This window comes from Coregonus lavaretus, assembly GCF_964263955.1.
Source record: "Coregonus lavaretus genome assembly, chromosome: 10".
NCBI classification, from domain to species: Eukaryota; Metazoa; Chordata; class Actinopteri; order Salmoniformes; family Salmonidae; genus Coregonus; species Coregonus lavaretus.
In genome coordinates, this window is record NC_139997.1 from 12,328,636 (window position 1) to 12,351,221 (window position 22,586).

Here is a 22,586-nt window from a genome sequence, read left to right on the forward strand (position 1 = left end):
GATAATCATAGAGAGGTTACCCCAAGCATTATAGTTCGTCAACCATACGATGAGTATATAACATACATATAATTCGTCCAGCTTAATAATTCCCAGAATTAACCTTACACCACATAACGCGTTGCAAGGATTTTATGGCCCATTCCTAAAGAATCGCCTCGATCAAGAGGGCTTTTCCAGATTCCCGGTGCCCTAACTATGCAGACGTCTTTCAACATTTATTGTCTACCAATCCATTGTCACCCGTTACCAATGAAATATCAACTTATCACTCTAATTATCATTGTCTATAGTTACCAATGAAATCACATTTTAGCAGACTCCAGTCGACCAGCAACAACGCCACCGAGGCCAGGTCCTAATGGAACATCCCCTCAATGTACACAAGTCATATCCAATCTAACAACCTCAGAAGCGGTAAGAACACTCACCCTTTTCCATGCTTCAGAGAGAGAGTTAGACCGGCGGTTGACTGAAACAAGGAGGAGACGCAAACCCAGCCCCACGTTGGGCGCCATTATGTCGTATATGATGAATGGTGGTCATCATTGCTGTCAACAAAAGAGTCCATCTATGCTGCATCGTGTCAGAAGTTTTTATTCATACCACGAGGTTACAGCATAAATTACAGACACGCGTCGTCTGGAGAGCAGTTGCCTCGAATTATAATAACCGCTCTGGGGTTTATTGTCCAAAACCCTTCTTATATAGACACTGCCAAAATAAGGGTTACCCCCTCTTCTGGCCAATCACCAGTCTCCCCTCGGGCGTCACCCTCCAAGCGGCACATTTCAAATAACATCATAAAACATCCCCCCTCTGGCCTGAACAACCAACATTCCATTTCGTCATGAAAAACATTTAACAAAGACATAATTTTAATACACTACACTAGGAAGACAAGCATTTCGCTACACCTGCAATAACATCTGCTAAATATGTGTATGTGACCAATACAATTTGATTTGATTTGACCATCAGGTATTCCAAGACTGGTGAATAATGGGTCGACATTTCACCGCTCGAGTCAGCACACCAGTTGTTGATGAAGAGGCAAACCACTCCCCCTCTCAATTTCCCTGACGCCACTGTCCTGGAATTACAGAAAGATCCCAGGGCAGATGAGAGGAAGTTGAAGCCGGAATTGAGGTAAGTAACTGCTGATCTGATGTTCAAAAGTTATTGTCGGTTGTAGTCCCATGTAGCTCAGTTGGAAGAGCATGGCGTTTGCAACGCCAGGGTTGTGGGTTCGTTTCCCACGGGGGGCCAGTATGAAAAATATATATATATAATATGTATGCACTCACTAACTAAGTCGCTCTGGATAAGAGCGTCTGCTAAATGACTAAAATTTTGTAAGAAATGATACCAGATACATTTTGTGAAAATGAAGTAGCCATCTTATGTAGTTACTAAAACAGCTGTACCTATTGATTGCTACAAGCTATTCCTGTTCTGATTTCAGATTTACATGGCATAGAAGTAGACCAAGACATCATACGTAAGTGTAAAAAAGGCTGTCCCTCTCAACCTAATTGGGCTGCAGCCCTGTCAATCACCCTTCAAACCGCTGTTCATCCAACCAATCAGGGCGCTTGGATGAGCTGCAGGACACCGCCTCCCCCTACCTTTGGTTAGTGCGTTTTCCGTCGCAAGAGAAGAAGCAAATAGTTGTGTTGTTGACGGACTTTCACATGCTCTTCCTTACTGAAGAGGTGTGCATCCATTGACAAAACCACACCTATATAAAACCCTTCCTGGAAGCAGATGTGTCCGTGTGTGTGTGCTTGTAACAATTAAAGGGACATTTCTAAAAGATTCATATTCATCATTTCCAACACCATCCCAAAATAGCTGATTTGCGTCAAAAGTTACATTGTTTCAACTGAATATAATGTTGGAAATCACAGCTTCAGCAGTAGTGTAAAGTACTGTCAAAGTTGCGTCAATTCAAATCTGGTATTAGGAACAAAAGAGGTCAACACGACTTCTAAGATATACTAGTATTTTAATTAATATAAAACCTTCAATGGTAAATATGATGTTTCGTATATACGGGCTCTTTGAAATACCTCGCAGGGCACTTCAGAGAACTAAATCCATTGTTTCAGATTGTTCTTCAAATACTCTTACAGAGAGAGAGTTCCCACCTCTCTGCTGGCCAATCAGAGTAGAGACTTGAGCGTGGTTTAGACTTACTCAGCCTATCCGTTGGCGCACCGGCTGTTCCCCGCATCTTCTGTTACCAGGCATACGTTTATCATAACAACCTGTCATAGTGAGAAGAGCCAGCTCCCCTAGACACCATTCCTACGTCAAAGGAAGGTTCACAGATCACAAAGAACCAGTATAGTCTAGTATTTGGAGACACAAATCCTTATCTCATTTTACCCCCTAAAACAGCTCTTCACATCAATCACAGCTTGCCAGGTGACACAACCTACATTAGCCCAGTCAAGAATGCATTCTTTCTAAGTTAGTCATCCCATCAATTAGGAGAATAATAAATCCCCCATAATCCCCCTTTTCACACCCACTAGGGTGTGATTAAAAATAAGAAAACACAGGGTGTCATTCATTATAATACAATACAAACAAAAATAATCACACTTTTATTAATAGGCCATAATGATACTAAAAAATAAAAACCCTCAGTCCATCTACACCCAACTTGCAAATTGTTACCAGTCACCAAGGAACTTCAAACCATGAAACACAGGATTAATAGAACACAAAACATAAGATTATTAAAACACAAAACAGAGAAGTAAATTTTGGCCCCCTTTAGACACCCTCTAGTGTCACTCCACCAAGCCTGGTAGGTCAAATCCTCAATTCCTTAGGTCGGAGTCCAGGATTGGGCCGTATCTCACAATCTGTTGGGAAAGAACCTTCCCCATCTCCTTTTCTCACCAAACCTCAGACACAGGAAATAAGACAACATCCACAAAGAACAAGTATACCCATAGAAGCTATAACTTCACCCAGAATAGTTACAACAATAGTTTTCCATTTATCAAATATGTTATCAAACCAACCGTTTATGGAGCTATCAATACCAGAGTTCTCAGCCAGTTCGTTCGTCAGCGTAGTTACTCCCCTGAAGCTCTTTTGTCACGGACCCGTCCGGTGCTATGTTGTTTGAGGATGAAAATACAGCACATATATCCAAACAGAACACAAACTCCGCCCCGCTCAGCCAAAAGCATATCTAAAGCTATTCTATTCTGCCATGTCATTAAGCTAGTTGCCGCTGTCTGCTCAGCTAATCCCTTTAATGCATCACGAGTGTGGTTTATAAATCTTTGCTGGTTATAGTAAATATAATTCATCCAATCTACGTTTTTATTAATTGTTGACCACCAAAAAAGACTTGATTCAAACTCAGCTGCAATCTGATTCCTAGCTTTGAATTGTTCTGGAACCCCTCGAGGTACTCCTATCCCATCAATATATACAGTGGGGAGAACAAGTATTTGATACACTGCCGAATTTGCAGGTTTTCCTACTTACAAAGCATGTAGAGGTCTGTAATTTTTATCATAGGTACACTTTAACTGTGAGAGACGGAATCTAAAACAAAAATCCAGAAAATCACATTGTATGATTTTGAAGTAATTAATTTGCATTTTATTGCATGACATAAGTATTTGATACATCAGAAAAGCAGAACTTAATATTTTTTACAGAAACCTTTGTTTGCAATTACATAGATCATATGTTTCCTGTAGGTCTTGACCAGGTCTGCACACACTGCAGCAGGGATTTTGGCCCACTCCTCCATACAGACCTTCTCCAGATCCTTCAGGTTTCGGGGCTGTCGCTGGGCAATACGGACTTTCAGCTCCCTCCAAAGATTTTCTATTGGGTTCAGGTCTGGAGACTGGCTAGGTCACTCCAGGACCTTGAGATGCTTCTTACGGAGCCACTCCTTAGTTGCCCTGGCTGTGTGTTTCGGGCCATTGTCATGCTGGAAGACCCAGCCACGACCCATCTTCAATGCTCTTACTGAGGGAAGGAGGTTGTTGGCCAGGATCTCGCGATACATGGCCCCATCCATCCTCCCCTCAATACGGTGCAGTCGTCCTGTCCCCTTTGCAGAAAAGCATCCCCAAAGAATTATGTTTCCACCTCCATGTTTCACGGTTGGGATGGTGTTCTTGGGGTTGTACTCATCCTTCTTCTTCCTCCAAACACGGCGAGTGGAGTTTAGACCAAAAAGCTATATTTTTGTCTCATCAGACCACATGACCTTCTCCCATTCCTCCTCTGGATCATCCAGATGGTCATTGGCAAACTTCAGACGGGCCTGGACATGCGCTGGCTTGAGCAGGGGGACCTTGCGTGCGCTGCAGGATTTTAATCCATGACGGCGTAGTGTGTTACTAATGGTTTTCTTTGAGATTGTGGTCCCAGCTCTTTTCAGGTCATTGACCAGGTCCTGCCTTGTAGTTCTGGGCTGATCCCTCACCTTCCTCATGATCATTGATGCCCCACGAGGTGAGATCTTGCATGGAGCCCCAGACGAGGGTGATTGACCGTCATCTTGAACTTCTTCTATTTTCTAATAATTGCGCCAACAGTTGGTGCCTTCTCACCAAGCTGCTTGCCTATTGTCCTGTAGCCCATCCCAGCCTTGTGCAGGTCTACAATTTTATCCCTGATGTCCTTACACAGCTCTCTGGTCTTGGCCATTGTGGAGAGGTTGGAGTCTGTTTGATTGAGTGTGTGGACAGGTGTCTTTTATACAGGTAACAAGTTCAAACAGGTGCAGTTAATACAGGTAATGAGTGGAGAACAGGAGGGCGTCTTAAAGAAAAACTAACAGGTCTTGAGAGCCGGAATTCTTACTGGTTGGTAGGTGATCAAATACTTATGTCATGCAATAAAATGCAAATTAATTACTTAAAAATCATGCAATGTGATTTTCTGGATTTTTGTTTTAGATTCCGTCTCTCACAGTTTAAGTGTACCTATGATAAAAATTACAGACCTCTACATGCTTTGTAAGTAGGAAAACCTGCAAAATCGGCAGTGTATCAAATACTTGTTCTCCCCACTGTATATCCTTTCATCAAAGGATCCCGGGAGGAGGTCCTACTTTCTACGTGACAACTCACCAGTCTCTGACACGTTTGATTGTTTACATATGTAGGTGAGTTCACAATCAGTTATCACCACACAACCATCAGATGTCAGCACGGGCCTGGTTTTGGTTCCTAAAATCCTCTGGCTGCAACAAAGAGGAGAGATTAGTCATGTTCTCTTTTAGTTGTGATATTCTCTGTGTGGGAGCAGGAGCTAAGATGCCCTACTCTGTATCCTATCTTACTAGTCCTAGAAAAACAATTAGAATCCCCTGAGACTTCAAACGTAGGCAACCTAGGTCGGAATGACTTTGTTATCGGGGGATACAGATAGTTCAAGTTACTACAAGACTCTTTCACCACATTCCCAGGTGGCTTGCATGGAGGATAAACCTGTTTTTGCGTACTTCAGACTTTCAGACAGTACCTACCCTTCTATGGGTCGCACTGCCATTTCTGGTAATTCCCTACTTTCACAATAATACACCTGTCCCTAAACTGTGTATGGAGATTTACATAACCCCCCCGCTCGGTATGAGCAACTACATAGTCCCTGGATGTACATGGTGACATACATATGGTGATGTCCTTCCCTAAAGTCCCTAGTACTTCCCCTTTCCCTACGTCTAGCTGTCTCCTATGCCTTCGTAGACTGTGCTCAGGTATTATTTTATCAACTTGTGTTAGGTTAACTACTACTTCTGGCTGATCAGGAGGGTTTGAGTGTGTTAGGAATATGGCCCCCACAATCAGACAGCTACCTACCGTCGGGAGACCTGTGAATCCCCACCCTCGCCCTGAGAACATGTCAGATGCCAACCCATTGCTTCACCTTCTACCGAACTCACACAGGGATGATCAGACAGGGTAAGGGAATCTTCGTTAAGGAGCCAACCCCCGAGCCCTAGTGGTGATCGGTTCTTTCTCCTAACTCTGTGTTTGTTCATCAGGTGTAACTGGGTTTACCTTTTTGCAGTGTGTGACATGCACCCAGGTGGATCTAATAGGACTTGGTAGGGCCCTTCCCAACAGGCCTGCTTCCAGTTTTTCTTCTTTTAGGGACTGGATCCACACCCAGTCTCCTGGTGAGATAGAGTGGGTCACCTTCTCCTTTAGTTCACCTGTGGGGCACAAAACCTCTGACATACGGGTGTGGTTAATAAACTATCTTCACACATACATGTTGAGCTCTCAATTTCTATTGTTTTTTTAAATTTATTTTTTAAAGTATTTTGTCCTCTCCTTCGTATATATTTATTATTTAATCCTATCACTCCCCCTTTTTGACACATGATTTGCCCATGTGTCAATATTACCACCTTCCTAAACCATCCCTTAGGTAATTTATCATCCAATTGCCATGCCTTTCATTTTTGAGATTGTCTTTTGCTTCTTTATTGCTCCTCCCACTTCCTTTGTCTTTTATGGCAGCTAAATTCGACTTTCATCCAGTTCAGAATCAATTAGTAATCCAATCTTCAATCTCTTATCTTGTAAAAACAATCATGTTTAGTTCAAACTCTGTTCTACCCAGGCTCTCCCGGGCTTGACCTGAAGACTGATTGTTGGACATGACAAGTCCATATTTAGGTCACCTAAGTCTTCTGCCTAGCAACAAAGAATAAAAACCTCTATGTTCATGATTAACCCAGTTATATCTAATAGCCCACCAAAAAAAACCTCATCTTTAAATCACGACCAATGTCATATCCCTCTTTACTCTCTACCATTTGGATAACATCCCTGATGTATGTATGCCTCAGAGTTCCAAATTATTTTACCATGGGCTGCCATTGCCTTCCCATAGATAAGATCACTTAATTTACCCGTATGCAGTACATAATGGAGTACCCAAGCTTTACAGCAGTTTATCATTACCAAAAAGCTCATCATTTGTTTTTTGTTTAACGGTTTTGGCGCTTCAAGTATAGCAGTTTTCCTGGATGAGCTTAATATTCGCCCCTCCTGAGTTATAGTGTGTCCTAGGTAAATGACCTCGCTCTGCCAAAGTTGAAGTTTCTTTTTGCTCACTTTGTGTCCCTGTTCTGCCAGGAAGGTTAACAATTGGATTGTATCCCTCTTACATCCCTCCTGAGTGGGATTAGCCAATAGAATATCATCTACATAAACTAACATTTGGCTTCCTTCCCTAGGTTCAAACTTTCCCAAATTCCTAGTTATAGCCTGGGCAAAGATTGTAAGACTTTCCGAGTAGCCTTGAGGCATCCTAGCGTAAGTCAATTTCCTTCCCTGAAAAGTAAAGTAAAGCCAAACCACCCCTGACTATCCGGATGAACTGGGATACTAAAGAAAGCATTAGCTAAATCTATCACTGTAAAATAGGAGTTCTCTGGTTTCAATTGGTTTAGCAATGTATGTGGATCTGGTACACATGGAGCTCTGGGAATTATATTTCTATTAACCCCCTGCAAGTCCATGACCATCCTCCAGTCGGCGCTAGGTGCCGCCTTTTTAACAGGAAATACTGGAGAGTTGCATTGTGCCTCATCTCCAGGAATTATCACCCCTCCCTTAAGTAAATGCTGAAATGTAGGTGTTATCCCTTTTATTGCTTCTGGTTTCATAGGGTATTGCTTTTGTTATGGTCTATTATCGGATCGAGGAATCACTTGTACTGGAGCTACCCCCTTAATTAGTCCTACATCTGCTGGTCCTTGTGACCATAATTTGAACGTAATTGCTGCTAACTCAGCCTCCTGTTCCTGAGTTAAGAAAATCTCTTCCTGTCATCCGTTAAAACTTGTCTCCAAGTGGACCCCGGGCAGGGTTTTTGCTCTCCAATTTAACTTTATTCTATATCTCCCAGTGGAGTGGCCATACTGATCCCCATTTGGTGTATTCTGCCAGTCAGTAATGTTTTTCCCCTGTTTTATCCATTTACCTAGTGATAACCATTCCTCTGAATGTTCTTTCACTAGGGCAACATGGGGGCTCCACCTTTCTCTGTACAGCCTCTGGCTCTGTGAACCCATTTTAACCCAATTTGAAAAACAACAACCACAAATAGCCAGGCCTCACTTAATTTGGTAGCTCACTTTTATGACCTAAATACTGCCTAACTGAGATGAGCTAATCTATTTCTCCTGGTTATAATCTAAAGATGGTAGTATACACAAAACATGATACAGATATCCCCAGTCTTAACCCATCAATAATTGTTTGTATCAATCTAATTCCTCATAACTAATCAATTAAACCACTCAAAATTCCTCGAGTATACAATGATTATTTAATTGATTACCCTATCTCTGCTACATGTGATCTCATCTCAAATGATCCATTATCAATTATTTGTTCAACCCCCTAGGAAAATCTGTGTCACACCCTGGCTCGGGGACTCATTATGTTGAGCCAGGGTGTGTTCATTCTATGTTTTCCGTTTCTTTGGTGGGTGTTCTAGGTTGTCTATTTTCTATGTTTGCCGGTGTGACTCCCAATCAGAGGCAACGAGTGTCAGCTGTCGGCTGGTTGTCTCTGATTGGGAGCCATATTTAATCTGTCTGTTTTTCTTTCGGGTGGTGGGATTTTGTTCGTGTGTGTTCGTGTTGAACCATAGACGTCACGCATTCGTTGTTTATTGTTTTGTTCGTGTGAGCATTTAATAAATAGAATATGTTCACTCGCAACGCTGCGCCTTGGTCTCCCTCATTAGACGATCGTGACAGAAAATCCCACCTAAACCAGACCAAGCAGCATGAAGAGGAGAGAGGAAGGACCTTGGATCAGGGGAGTAGGAGTTTCGGCTGGGCCACGCTAAGTGAAGAGGAGAGAGGCTGGTCTATGAAGCAATGGATCGAGAGTCTGGCGAGAGCTAGGGAGGCCTGGTCCACGGGGAGGAGAGAACCCCAGAAAATTTTTAGGGGGGGGGCTCACGACGTGGACGACGGGGCAGCAGGAGGACGCGATGGAGCGGTCCAGCGGGTGTGAAGAGGAGGCCGCCAGGTTAAGGGGGCCACTGGTCACAGAGGAGAGGGAAAGTGTGGAGGCACGGCGAGAGGTACTGGGGTGTGTTACCAGTCCGGTCCGGCCCGTTCCTGATCCCTGCGTAGGCCCAGTGGTGTGTGTCCCCAGTACGGTCCGGCCTGTTCCTGTTCCTCGCATCGAGCCTGTGGTGCGTGTCGTCAGCCCGGCCCGGCCTGTTCCTGCTTCCCGCATCGAGTCTGTGGTGCGCGTCGCCAGCCCGGCCCGGCCTGTTCCTTCTCCCCGCACCAAGTCTGTGGTGCGTCTCGTCAGCCCTGTCCGGCTCGTTCCTGCTCCCCGCACCAAACCTGTGGTGCGCGTCGCCAGCCTGGCCCGGCCCGTTCCTGCTCTCCGCACCAAGTCTGTGGTGTGCGTCGTCAGTCCGGCACGGCCCGTGCCTGTTCCCCGCACCAGGTCAGGGGTGCGCTTCGACGGCCCGGCTCGGCCCGCTCCTGCTTCCCACACCAAGCCAGTGGTGTGCGTCGTCAGTCCGGCACGGCCCGTGCCTGTTCCCCGCACCAGGTCGGGAGTGCGCTTCGACGGCCCGGCTCGGCCCGCTCCTGCTCCCCACACCAAGCCAGTGGTGTGCGTCGTCAGTCCGGCACGGCCCGTGCCTGTTCCACCGGTGGCTGGTCCGGCACCGGTCAGAGGCTTCACGTCGGAGCTAGAGCAATCCGCTCCACCAGTGTTCAGTCCAGCTCCGGCCAGCAGGGCCAGACCGGACCAGGGGTACTTTGGGGGGTTCGAGAAGGAGTGGGGGTCAAGCCCGGAGCCGGAGCCGCCGCCGAGGAGGAATGCCCACCCAGCCCTCCCCTGTTTTTGCTCTTATTTAGGCGCGGTCGCAGTCCGCGCCTTTAGGGGGGGTACTGTCACACCCTGGCTCGGGGACTCATTATGTTGAGCCAGGGTGTGTTCATTCTATGTTTTCCGTTTCTTTGGTGGGTGTTCTAGGTTGTCTATTTTCTATGTTTGCCAGTGTGACTCCCAATCAGAGGCAACGAGTGTCAGCTGTCGGCTGGTTGTCTCTGATTGGGAGCCATATTTAATCTGTCTGTTTTTCTTTCGGGTGGTGGGATTTTGTTTGTGTGTGTTCGTGTTGAACCATAGACGTCACGCATTCGTTGTTTATTGTTTTGTTCGTGTGAGCATTTAATAAATAGAATATGTTCACTCGCAACGCTGCGCCTTGGTCTCCCTCATTAGACGATCGTGACAATCTGTCTCCCCTTCTATTGTTCCTGTCCCCCCTGTTTCACCAATCCAGAACCCACCACAGGCTGGCGCTATTTCCCCAGCACAACAGCCAATGCATACTTGCATCCCCGTAACCAAAATAAATTATCGTTCTAGAATGTACCAACAATTTTGCATTTTCCCGCTAACCCATTTCAGTTCGCTATTCAATTTCTTTAACTGTTCTCTCTGATTAGGCCCTAATTAATAAAACAAATACTTGCTATCGTTGATCAGCATACACTTAATGACATTCCTATCATCTGAACTATGTACTGTCTCTTACATCTCCTCCCCCTCTCCTGCTCCTTCCTACATTATGGGGGAGGCGCGGGAAACTTCCCTACAATCTTCCTTCTTAGGAAATAATGTCATTCGTACTTGTAACATATTTTCATAGACCTATCTAGAATACTACTAAAGCTATCTTATACAACTTTTAATACACGTAAAAACTCTCTCTCTCTCCACCCATTCCCTATTGAATAAGTGAGTTTTTCTATTTAACCCCAAAACACGCTACAAATAGTCAATTCAACATTACCAAACCAAATACTCCATCGTACCCATTCAATCAACACATCAGCAGTGAAATTTACACTCATAAATGCAGATTGTTACTCCATGCCTTGAAATGATAAATAGATTTCCACCAATAGCATATTACAATGATTTCTCATCTTACCCTCTAACACAAAATGAAGTTCCCTCACTGTACTACGTTAGCTCTACCATGATAATTAGTTAAATTTAACCCTCTATTTGCTTTGTACTATATTATACATTACGTCTAAAACAACATTACTTATGGTCAGTTTATTCCACCATCACATGATCTAACAACGCCACAATCTTAAACTCATATGGGGCGGCAGGCAGTTTAGTGACCAATAGCGCCGCGCCAACAACCGAGAGGTCGCCGGTTCCAATCCCGAGCCGACCAGGTGGAAAATCTGCCGATGTTCCCTCGAGCAAGTCACTCAACCCCAATTGCTCCCATAAATCGCTCTGGACAAGAGCGTCCGCCAAATTACCAAAAATGCAAATGTTAATGTTCTCTACTTTCTCACCCATGACGTACGTCTACGTTCGGGTGAGCAAGTTTAGAACATCTCTCGTCAGAAACCCACATGCACCTCTCAAATAATCACCCCGTGTGGCGTTCCCAGCCAACTCCCAGTCTTTCCTGGCGCCAAAAGCCACACTTTCGCTCTCTCCAGCCCCTCCCCTCGCAACTCTACCTCTTTCTTGTCCAGTGGGAACAGGCTTTTTGAGGAGCTGTGAGGAGCTGTTTCTCGTTTTAGCGCGTTTCCAATAATCTGCCGTTATTCAAAGTACTCCAGTCCATTCATCCAAATCAAATTATTCCCACCTAATTAGTCAAAGTCGGTGCATATCTATATCTCAACGATAAACCTAATTATTTCAGTCTAATTGTTTGAAAGCAGTATTCTTACAGTGCCACACATCAAATGGTAAATCAAAACAAATAAACCAAAGTGTTTCAATTTGTCACGATCGTTAGACGGAGTAGACCAAGGCGCAGCATGATGAGCGAACATATTTATTTATTTGATGAATACACGAACAAACAAAACAACAAACGATGACGTGACGTCCTAGGTTAACAACCAACACGGAACAAACCAAACGGAACAAGATCCCACAACTATTGTGGGAAAACAGCCTGTATAAATATGGCTCCCAATCAGAGACAACCAGCAACAGCTGACACTCGTTGCCTCTGATTGGGAACCACTCTGGCCAACACAGAAATACAATACATAGAATATCGACATAGAAACACAACACATAGAATATACACACCCTGGCTCAACATATAGAGTCCCAGAGCCAGGGTGTGACAGTACCCCCCCCTAAAGGCGCGGACTGCGACCGCGCCTCAACATAGACCAAACAGGGGAGGGCTGGGTGGGCATTCCTCCTCGGAGGCGGTTCCGGCTCCGGGCTCGCCCACCACCCTCCAATAATCCCCCCGTAGCGCCCCTGGTCCGGTCTGGCCCCGCTGGCTGGAGCTGGACTGGACATCGTAGGAGCGGATTGCTTAAGCTCCGGTGTGGAGCAGCTGACCGGTACCTGACCAGGCACCGGTGACCCAGGCACGGGTTGTGCCGGACTGACGACGCGCACCCCTGGCTTGGTGCGTGGAGCAGGAACGGGCCGGACCGGGCTGACGATGCGCACCCCTGGCTTGGTGCGTGGAGCAGCAACGGACCGGGCTGACGATGTGCACCCCTGGCTTGGTGCGTGGAGCAGGAACGGGCCGGACCGGGCTGACGATGCGCACCCCTGGCTTGGTGCGTGAAGCAGGAACGGGCCGGACCGGGCTGACGACGCGCACCCCTGGCTTGGTGCGTGGAGCAGGAACGGGCCGGACCGGGCTGACGATGCGCACCCCTGGCTTGGTGCGTGGAGCAGGAACGGGCCGGACCGGGCTGACGACTCGCACCCCTGGCTTGGTGCGTGGAGCAGGAACAGGCCGGGCCGTGCTGGCGACGCACACCGTAGGCTTGGTGCGAGTGGCAGGAACAGGCCGGGCCGGGCTGGTGACGCACACCGTAGGCTTGGTGCGAGTGGCAGGAACAGGCCGGGCCGGGCTGGCGACGCACACCGTAGGCTTGGTGCGAGGAGCAGGAACAGGCCGGGCCGGGCAGGCGACGCACACCGTAGGCTTGGTGCGAAGGGCAGAAACAGGCCGGGCCGGGCTGGCGACGCGCACCGTAGGCTTGGTGCGAGGAGCAGGAACAGGCCGGGCCGGGCTGGCGACGCACACCGTAGGCTTGGTGCGAGGAGCAGGAACAGGCCGGGCCGGGCTGGCGACGCACACCGTAGGCTTGGTGCGAGTGGCAGGAACAGGCCGGGCCGGGCTGGCGACGCGCACCGTAGGCTTGGTGCGAGGAGCAGGAATAGGCCGGGCCTGGCTGGCAACGCGCACCGTAGGCTTGGTGCGAGGGGCAGGAACAGGCCGGACCGGGCTGGCGACGCGCACCGTAGGCTTGGTGCGAGTGGCAGGAATGGGCCTTACCGGGCTGACGACTCGCACCGTAGGCTTGGTGCGAGGAGCAGGAACAGGCCGGACCGGGCTGGCGACGCGCACCGTAGGCTTGGTGCGAGGGGCAGGAACAGGCCGGGCCGGGCTGGCGACGCGCACCGTAGGCTTGGTGCGAAGGACAGGAACAGGCCGGGCCGGGCTGGCGACGCGAACCGTAGGCTTGGTGCGAGGAACAGGAACAGGCCGGACCGTACTGGGAACACACACCACTGGCCTTAAACGGGGATCAGGAACGGGCCGGACCGGACTGGCAATACACCTCAGTACCTCTCGCCGTGCCTCTACAACTTCCTTCCCTCCTCTCACCAATGGCTCCCGTAACCCGGTGGCCTTCTCTCCTCGTCTCCCATTTCGCCCTGTGGCAGCCTCCTGCTGCCCAGTCGCCCATGCCGTGTGCCCCCCCTAAAAATGTTCTGGGGTTGCCTCTCGTCCGTCCGACGACGACACTGTTGACGCCGTTGCTCCTCTCTCGCCAGGGCCTTAATCCTAGCCCATGGCCCTTTGCCCCCGAGCATGTCCTCCCAGGACCACCCTTTGCCCACCTGGGCCATCGCCAACCTGTCCAGCTCCTTTCCCGGCGCTTCCTCCCATGTCCAGGCCGCCTGCTCCTGGACACGCTGCTTGGTCCTGGTATGGTGGGATCTTCTGTCACGATCGTTAGACGGAGTAGACCAAGGCGCAGCGTGATGAGCGAACATACTTCTTTATTTGATGAATACACAAACAAACAAAACAACAAACGATGACGTGACGTCCTAGGTTAACAACCAACACGGAACAAACCAAACGGAACAAGATCCCACAACTATTGTGGGAAAACAGCCTGTATAAATATGGCTCCCAATCAGAGACAACCAGCAACAGCTGACACTCGTTGCCTCTGATTGGGAACCACTCTGGCCAACACAGAAATATAATACATAGAATATCGACATAGAAACACAACACATAGAATATACACACCCTGGCTCAACATATAGAGTCCCAGAGCCAGGGTGTGACACAATTATTTACCCAATGGTTGTTATATCAAATCAAGCGCCACACATCAAATGGTAAATCGAACGAATAAACCCAAGTGTTTCAATTATTTAACCAATGGTTGTTTTGTCAAATCAAGCGCCACACATCAAATTACTTCAATTTACTTATTTAAAACCAGTGTTTTGCTATGTCAAACATCAAACGTTACAATTCAATTATATCAGTTCAAACGTTTCAGTTTAGTCATACTAGTTATTTATTATTTTACCTTCATATTCCCAATTTGTTTTTAATGGGTTATACGGTTTAAGCAACCACAAACCCAACAGTTATTCACAAATTATACAGTTTGGACAGCCACAGACGTCTTTTGATTCCCAATTAGTTTTCTATCAAGGTATACAGGTTTATCATTCACACTCTCATGCACACGACAACACTCGCACTGTCTAACTTTTTATAGTACCTCCTATGGGTGTCTTTTGTTAACGTTTGCACACTTTAAACTTTATTTCCTAATTGTAATTCTCATTATTTACTGTTTCAAAATATTATTTGTATTCACAGCCAAGAATGGCACACAGTTAAACGTAGTATACAGTTATCACACAGCAAAAATAGTACACAGTTATCGCACTCACTCACAATATACAGTCATAATCCTATCACACAGTCAAATATGTCACACAGTCATAAATGACACACCTACACTCCACACACAATCTATTTGGGCACACAGCCTCTTCTATTTGGGCACACAGTCTCCTCTACTATCTTTAAAAATACTCCGCTGAACCTAGCCATATCCTCGAAGTTATGGACCTTGCCAGTCGCTAGTATTTATCTAAAATTTCCCGAACCTAGCCGTATCCTCGTAGTTACGGACCTTGCCGGTGTAATTCTTCGAACCTAGTCGTACTGTCGTAGTTACGAACCTTGCCGATAGCAATTACTTAAATCAATTATTCCCTATATCTCCGAACCTTAGCCGTATTGTCGCAATTACGGACCTTGCCGGTAGATGTCAGTATTGTCTCCTGAACCTAGCCGTATCCCACGGACCTTGCCGGTAGCACAAAATACTCTCTGGTACCATGGTTTAACATCACATTCACCAAAGGTTTGCATGTCACAATATTGTGCTTATCTACTCATAATAGTTTCATAATTTAGTTCACTTACATCAGACAGGTGTTTCACAAAATTAATTTGAATAAAGCCAATGTGCAGATCTTTAGTTATTTAACAATAGGTATCTGCTTACCTTCTTTAAGTAGTCCGGACTTTTTGTGAAACACACAGTCCAATGAAAGAGGTGACCAAATGGGCCGGACAATACCCAGCGAAGTCCCTTCTACCAGATCACGTCGGAAGTCACCAATTGTCAAAGTTGCGTCAATTCAAATCTGGTATTAGGAACAAAAGAGGTCAACACGACTTCTAAGATATACTAGTATTTTAATTAATATAAAACCTTCAATGGTAAATATGATGTTTCGTATATACGGGCTCTTTGAAATACCTCGCAGGGCACTTCAGAGAACTAAATCCATTGTTTCAGATTGTTCTTCAAAAACTCTTACAGAGAGAGAGAGTTCCCACCTCTCTGCTGGCCAATCAGAGTAGAGACTTGAGCGTGGTTTAGACTTACTCAGCCTATCCGTTGGCGCACCGGCTGTTCCCCGCCTCTTCTGTTACCAGGCATACGTTTATCATAACAACCGGTCATAGTGAGAAGAGCCAGCTCCCCTAGACACCATTCCTACGTCCAAGGAAGGTTCACAGATCATAAAGAACCAGTATAGTCTAGTATTTGGAGACACAAATCCTTATCTAATTTTACCCCCTAAAACAGCTCTTCACATCAATCACAGCTTGCCAGGTGACACAACCTACATTAGCCCAGTCAAGAATGCATTCTTTCTAAGTTAGTCATCCCATCAATTAGGAGAATAATAAATCCCCCATAGTACTTAAGTTTGAATGGCGTTTCTAGCTTAAATGGTGTAAGACACTGAAAACCTGTATTGACTCACTGTGGCCGTAGCTGCTAAACCTGTATTGACTCACTGTGGCCGTAGCTAAAACTGCATTGACTCACTGTGGCCGTAGCTAAAACTGCATTGACTCACTGTGGCCGTGGCTAAAACTGCATTGACTCACTGTGGCCGTGGCTAAAACTGCATTGACTCACTGTGGCCGTGGCTAAAACTGCATTGACTCACTGTGGCCGTGGCTAAAACTGCATTGACTCACTGTGGCCGTAGTAGCTAACAGGGTGTAGTAACATCAGTCAGTGGTGTGTTTTCTGTTCTCTTTAGATAAACAGAGAGCTCTGGTGGTGTTGAACAAACCAGTCTGGCAGCAGCGGTACAGTCCAAAGACTAAACTTCCTGAATGGTACCCTATCCCCTTTATAGCGCAATAGTTTTGACCCTATGGGGCACACTGACACCAATGGGCCCTTGTCAAACGTAGTGCACTAAAATAGGGATTATGGTGCCATTTTGACCACTAGCCTGAACATCTGCTCTGTTTCTACTGAGAACTGTCTAACTGGTGTTGTCTGTGTCCCAGATCTCTCTCTAGTAGCCTGGTCCCAGATCTGTCTCTAGTTGCCTGGTCCCAGATCTGTCTCTAGTTGCCTGGTCCCAGATCTGTCTCTAGTTGCCTGGTCCCAGATCTGTCTCTAGTTGCCTGGTCCCAGATCTGTCTGGATGGCCCAAACAGACTTTCTCTCAGGCTGTGTCTCTGTTTGTCTAGTTGTTGCACATCGTTTCCGTTCATTGCTCAAGCCAGCCTTGTGGCATTCTCTTACCTAATACCAAAGTTGCAGGGTCTGGATTCACAAAACATTTTTTAAGGTTTTCAAAATCCAGACTCAATGCATGGCTCACCTAGTCTCAACCTGCTTCCAAACAGCAGTACAGGGGAAGGGGGGGGGGGATAATGCACCAAATGTAACTATTGAACGGCCATGCATGTCCCCATCTGTAGCCTATTGGCTGTCTTGACTGAGTCTGCTTCTGGCACCAATAACATCCCTTCCCCTTCTATAGCAGCTCCTTTATTGGTCACTAAGCAGGATGTTACAGTTTAGCACCAGCTCTATGTCTAACTATCTATACCTTTCAGTGCCAATACGACTGTGATGACAATTTGTAAGTCGCTCTGGATAAGAGCGTCTGCTAAATGACGAAAATGTAAATGTAAAACAGTCTATGCCTCACTCATCAATTCTGCATCATGTCAGAGCATGGCCGCCAGAAAACGTATGGCGAGGCGGCATTTGCCACAACAATTTTTTTTTTTTTTACAGATTTGCCTCAAGATTTGTCAACTCCCGCACAATTTCTCTGTCCTTCACATCAGAGTGCTGCTGCAGGCTCTTCGCCTGTTGCACGGGGCGGGCACAACATGCAAGTCGCGCTCTCCACTTTCCTCCAGTATTTATTTAGCAAACATGATTACAAATCACTCCCGACAAACATGCAAAAACTCTTACATAAATGTAGCAGCCTATACACCTAAACATTAGCGATCTGACATGCCGTAATGCATGGAAAATATACTATTTTTCAGTCTGATTAAATGTGGGCTACTAACAGCAGCTGAATAGTCCTCGAGTACCCACAACAACACACATTTTTGTTGTAGCCCCAGACAAAAACGCCTGATTCAACTTGTCAAGGGGTTGATGATTACCTGACAAGTAGAATCAGGTGTGCATGTCTGGGGCCACAACAAAAATATGTACTGTTGGTGGTACTGGAGGACCGGAGAAGATACACACTGATCTAGCCTACTATGCGCCCTGTCCCTCTGGCCAGGGTAAATGAAGGGGTAACATTGTATATTTAGTCTATTGCCTATTTGTTTGTGAGAAAATGTGAATGGTATCAAATTTGGTTTATATTCAAACTTGGCCTGACTAAGCTACCTCCTTTGGCCGCCATTCCTTCCAGTTCTCTGCTGCCAATGACTGGAACGAATTGCAAAAATCTCTGAAGCTGGAGACTCTTATCTCCCTCACTAACTTTAAGCATCAGTTGTCAGAGCACCTTACCGATCACTGCACATGTACACAGCCCATCTGAAATTAGCCCACCCAACTACCTCATCCCTATATTGTTATTTATTTTGCTCTTTTGCACCCCAGTATCTCTATTTGCACATAATCTCTTGCACATCTAGCATTCCAGTGTTAATACTAATTGTAATTATTTTGCACTATAGCCTATTTATTGCCATACCTCCATAACTTGCTACATTTGCACACACTGTATATATATTTTATGTTGTATTTTTTGACTTTATGTTTTTTTTACCCCATATGTAACTCTGTTGTTTTTATCGCACTGCTTTGCTTTATCTTGGCCAGGTCGCAGTTGTAAATGAGAACTTGTTCTCAACTGGCCTACCTGGCAGTGGCGGCTGGTGAAAAATATTCTCGGTGGGGCTGTGCCATACTTTTTTTTTCCTGTAACCATCGCGATATATTTTAACACAAACTGCAGGACAGCAGTGCTCAGTGAAACATTCAGTAATTATTTAATGCCAATATTAAAAAGTTGAGGCATTCTTACACAAAAACATATTACACAAACCCAAGCCTTTCATTTGCATTTAAAGTGAACTTTTTACCATTGGTAGTAAACAGGCAACGCAACAGGCATGCTGTCAGAACAGAGTGGAAAGTGGACAATAACATGAAATTATTATAAAGTTTATAGGAAATCTTACACTGTATAAAAGGATGTATAATATAGAAATGGATATCAAGTGGATGAACTCAAACCTTTGACTGGAAGAATAGCATACAGTATTTTATGATCATACTAAATGTGACTAATTGTTAATGTGCTCCAGAACTGCAACAATTAATTGATACAAAACAACATATATACAGTAATATTAGCAAAGGCACTATTAAGAATTTCTAGAGTACCATATATAACTGGATTTTTTATGCTAAGGTCAACTATATACAAAGAAACATGCGGCCAGAGCTGCTCTGTGTGTGTGTGTCTGTCATCTTATTTGTACAGGAATTTTGCCCGTCTGTCCTTCTGAGTGGCAAACCTCTCAATGACCCTTTGATTAAAGTCAGGAATGTCCCTGACAAGTTTCTTCTCCATGGAGAGCATGGCCAGAGCGTTCAGGCGATCCTGTGTCATGCTGTTTCTCAGGAAGGTCTTGATCCTTTTCAGTGTAGAGAAGCACCTTTCTGACTCAGCAGTTGTCATGGGTGTGGTGATGAGGATCTTGAGGAGGCTGGCAGTCTCTGTGAAAGTGCTCTGAAGGTTGTTCTCCATGAAGAACTGGTACAGGGGCACTGCACCACTACAAGCCTTGAACTCACTGTTCTCATAGATGAGGGACAGTTCGGTTTTGAGCTTGGCCTTGTTCAACATGGGGTACGCCTCCACGGTTGTTTCAAGCGCTGTATCGGGGAACTTCACACTGTGTTGTGGGAACAACTCTCCGTGCAATAGTGTTGCGCTGATGAGGTGCTGGGTGAAGGAGAACCTCTCTTTGGCATGACTCAGGATGGTATCACATACCTGTAAAAGATACATCATCAGCTTTAATTTGCAATTAAGCTATTTTGATGCAAGTGATCCTGACTGACACATGCCTATGTCCAACTCAAGTATATGATTACCAAGGTGCTGATTGTTCAGGGTTTTGGCTACATACTACCAGGCCTGAAAAAAGTTATATGGGGAAACACTGACAATTACATCACAACTTACCTCTATAGCCAACCTCTGTTGTTCTCCTGGTCCCAGCATCCTCCGTCGCTTGATGGGCTGTTGCTGCTCGTCAGATGCGCTGTCCCCACACAAAGAGGGAATTGAGGCCCTGGGTCCAAAAAATAAAGTTTAATTTGATAACTTGCAATCAGACTTCTTAGCTCACTGTAATTCCCCCTCAACACACAACCAGTGACTTTTTATATATATATATATATATATATATATATATATATATATATATATATATATATATAGACAGACAGACAGACAGACAGACAGACAGACAGACAGACAGACAGACAGACAGACAGACAGATAGTGTGTATATACACACAAACTATGTCTAGTAACTGCTTTTAACCTGTGATGTACATAATTAACTGATGTTATTACGTTTTAAAGCCTTTTTCTATTACATTTGTGAGAGGGATGCAACATAATTTTGTTCTGCTGTGCACTTAGCAATAAAGTTAATCTTCAATAACAACTAGGCCTCTTCTAGAAATTGACCTGGTGGACACCTGAATAATTATTACAAACTGTGTAGTACTTTCCTGCATTATTATCAACGTCTGATTGTGTCTTTTTGGACAAACACTTGTTCTCGTGGTCGAGTAACAACAACTGCGCTCCTTGAGTGACGGGGTGGTACTTGGTGAGAGAGGGAGAGAGACGACCCAAATTGCGGAGTAAACTAGAAAAACGGACGTTACACATGGCGGAGTGGCATTACCACATTTAACAAACCAAACATTGAAATACCGTTATAGAAGGTAAAGTAAAAACCCAAACTGGTCTGTGCATCAATACCGGTATATAGTAATATATAGGCAACATACCGTAAATCTGTATCAATTATGTATCAGTTTTACATGTGACCCATATCAAATTTGCGCATTCACACTGAAGGAGCACACAAATGCAATGCTCATTTGGCGTGATTGTCGTGGTAACACAGGTGAAAAAAAATCCTGAATGGTATCCTAATGGCAGCCATTTTGGTTAGGGAGAAATACAAACAACTCTACTGCCATACATTCCAATTAGACTGAAGGCATACAGTTGTGTCCAAATATATTGGCACCCTTGGGCTTTTCTTAAATAATTCCCTATTTCTTCTAAAATCAGTTGAAATTTGAGAGGAAAAAATGGGTCTCCACACCTTTAATTATATTTCTGTAAACTTAAGTTTACAATTGTAATTTAGAAAATATAGACAAATGTCATGGACTAAATTATTGGCACCCTGGAGCTAGTACTTGGTTGCACAGCTTTTGGCCAAGATAGCTGCCAACATATGCTTATTGTAGACATCAATGAGCTTGCTGCACCTTTTCTGCTGGCAATTTGGCCCATTCTTCAGCAGCAAACTGCTGTAATTCTTCAATGTTTGAGGGTTGCACTCCACCAACTTCTTTTTTCAGATCTTGCCAAAACTAATTTGGTCCCGTGTAGCTCAGTTGGTAGAGCATGGCGCTTGCAACGCCAGGGTTGTGGGTTCGTTTCCCACGGGGGCCAGTATGAAAAAATGTATGCACTCTTAACTGTAAGTCGCTCTGGATAAGAGCGTCTGCTAAATGACTAAAATGTAATGTAAATGTCTTCTCTTTCCTTTTAAAATACTAAAACAAATATAATTGTGACGGCTCTATGATAATCACTCACTTTGATGACCAGACACATTTAGGCTTTTAAACTGTTGTAAGTGAACTATTCATCTTTCTAACAGCATCTTTATCAGCCAATAGTAAATATAGTTATTTACCTGATTGTTAGCATGCTTTCTGTGAACCTCTGGACAAGTGCTTTAATGAAGACAGGGTCGATGTTCCTCTTCTGCAGCTGGCTGAAAAGCATGTCCACATTTGGCATGATCTTGTGGAACAGTGCCAGGAAAAAACAGAAAGCCTTGTCTTCGAGCATCCTCACAAAGCCCCCCGCCTCTCTGACAGTCGGGGCATCAAAGTTCCCAGAGTCTCTGATGGTCTGGAAACACGTTAGGAGGTCATCCCTGTACTCGTACACAGTGTTTACAGCGCGACTGTGGAAGTTCCACCGTGTTGTAGAGGCTCTGGGGAGTCTATGCGCAACCACTTCGTCAAGCACGGTGGTTCGCTTGGGAGACCTGGAGAAGAAAGCAGAAAATCCTGCAAGGTCGGAAAAGAAAGTGCCGATCCTGGGGATGCGTGAAGTAGCCTGCTGCATGATGAGGTTCAGCTGATGTGCATAGCAGTGGACGTAGTGCGCATTTTCGTACACATCCACTATTTTACGCTGCACTCCGCCGGTGGCTCCCCTCATCACACTTGCTCCGTCGTAAGCCTGGGCAATAAGTTTGGCCTTTTGTCCATGTGAGAGTATGGTGCTGAGCCTCTCCAGCAGCGCTGTAGCGATGGTGTCGGCGGTTGCGTTCTCGATCAAAATGAACTCGAAAAAACGCTCTTGGACGTTACTTTTAGCATCGATGTA

At 45.5% G+C, this 22,586-nt stretch overlaps 1 protein-coding gene across 1 annotated transcript; it reads right to left on the reverse strand.

Moving 5' to 3' along the window:
- Positions 1-18,887: 18,887 nt before the first annotated feature.
- LOC311136419 (zinc finger MYM-type protein 1-like) lies at positions 18,888-21,992 on the reverse strand. The gene is made up of 3 exons (XM_084170543.1): positions 21,883-21,992; positions 20,115-20,223; positions 18,888-19,922 (listed from the first exon to the last, which is right to left on the reverse strand). The coding sequence occupies exons 1-3, from the start codon at positions 21,987-21,989 to the stop codon at positions 19,395-19,397; spliced, it is 744 nt and encodes a 247-aa protein (XP_084026669.1). The 5' UTR covers positions 21,990-21,992; the 3' UTR covers positions 18,888-19,394.
- Between the last annotated feature and the right edge of the window lie 594 nt (positions 21,993-22,586).

Bases quoted from the DNA above. Each gene is read 5' to 3' on its own strand.
- LOC311136419 (XM_084170543.1), bottom strand. From the start codon at position 21,989: ATGCCAAATGTGGACATGCTTTTCAGCCAGCTGCAGAAGAGGAACATC. The intron at 20,224-21,882 runs GTAAATAACTAT...TTTTGGACCCAG, and splicing joins GAAAGCATGCTAACAATCAG to GGCCTCAATTCCCTCTTTGT. The intron at 19,923-20,114 runs GTAAGTTGTGAT...TATCTTTTACAG, and splicing joins AACAGAGGTTGGCTATAGAG to GTATGTGATACCATCCTGAG.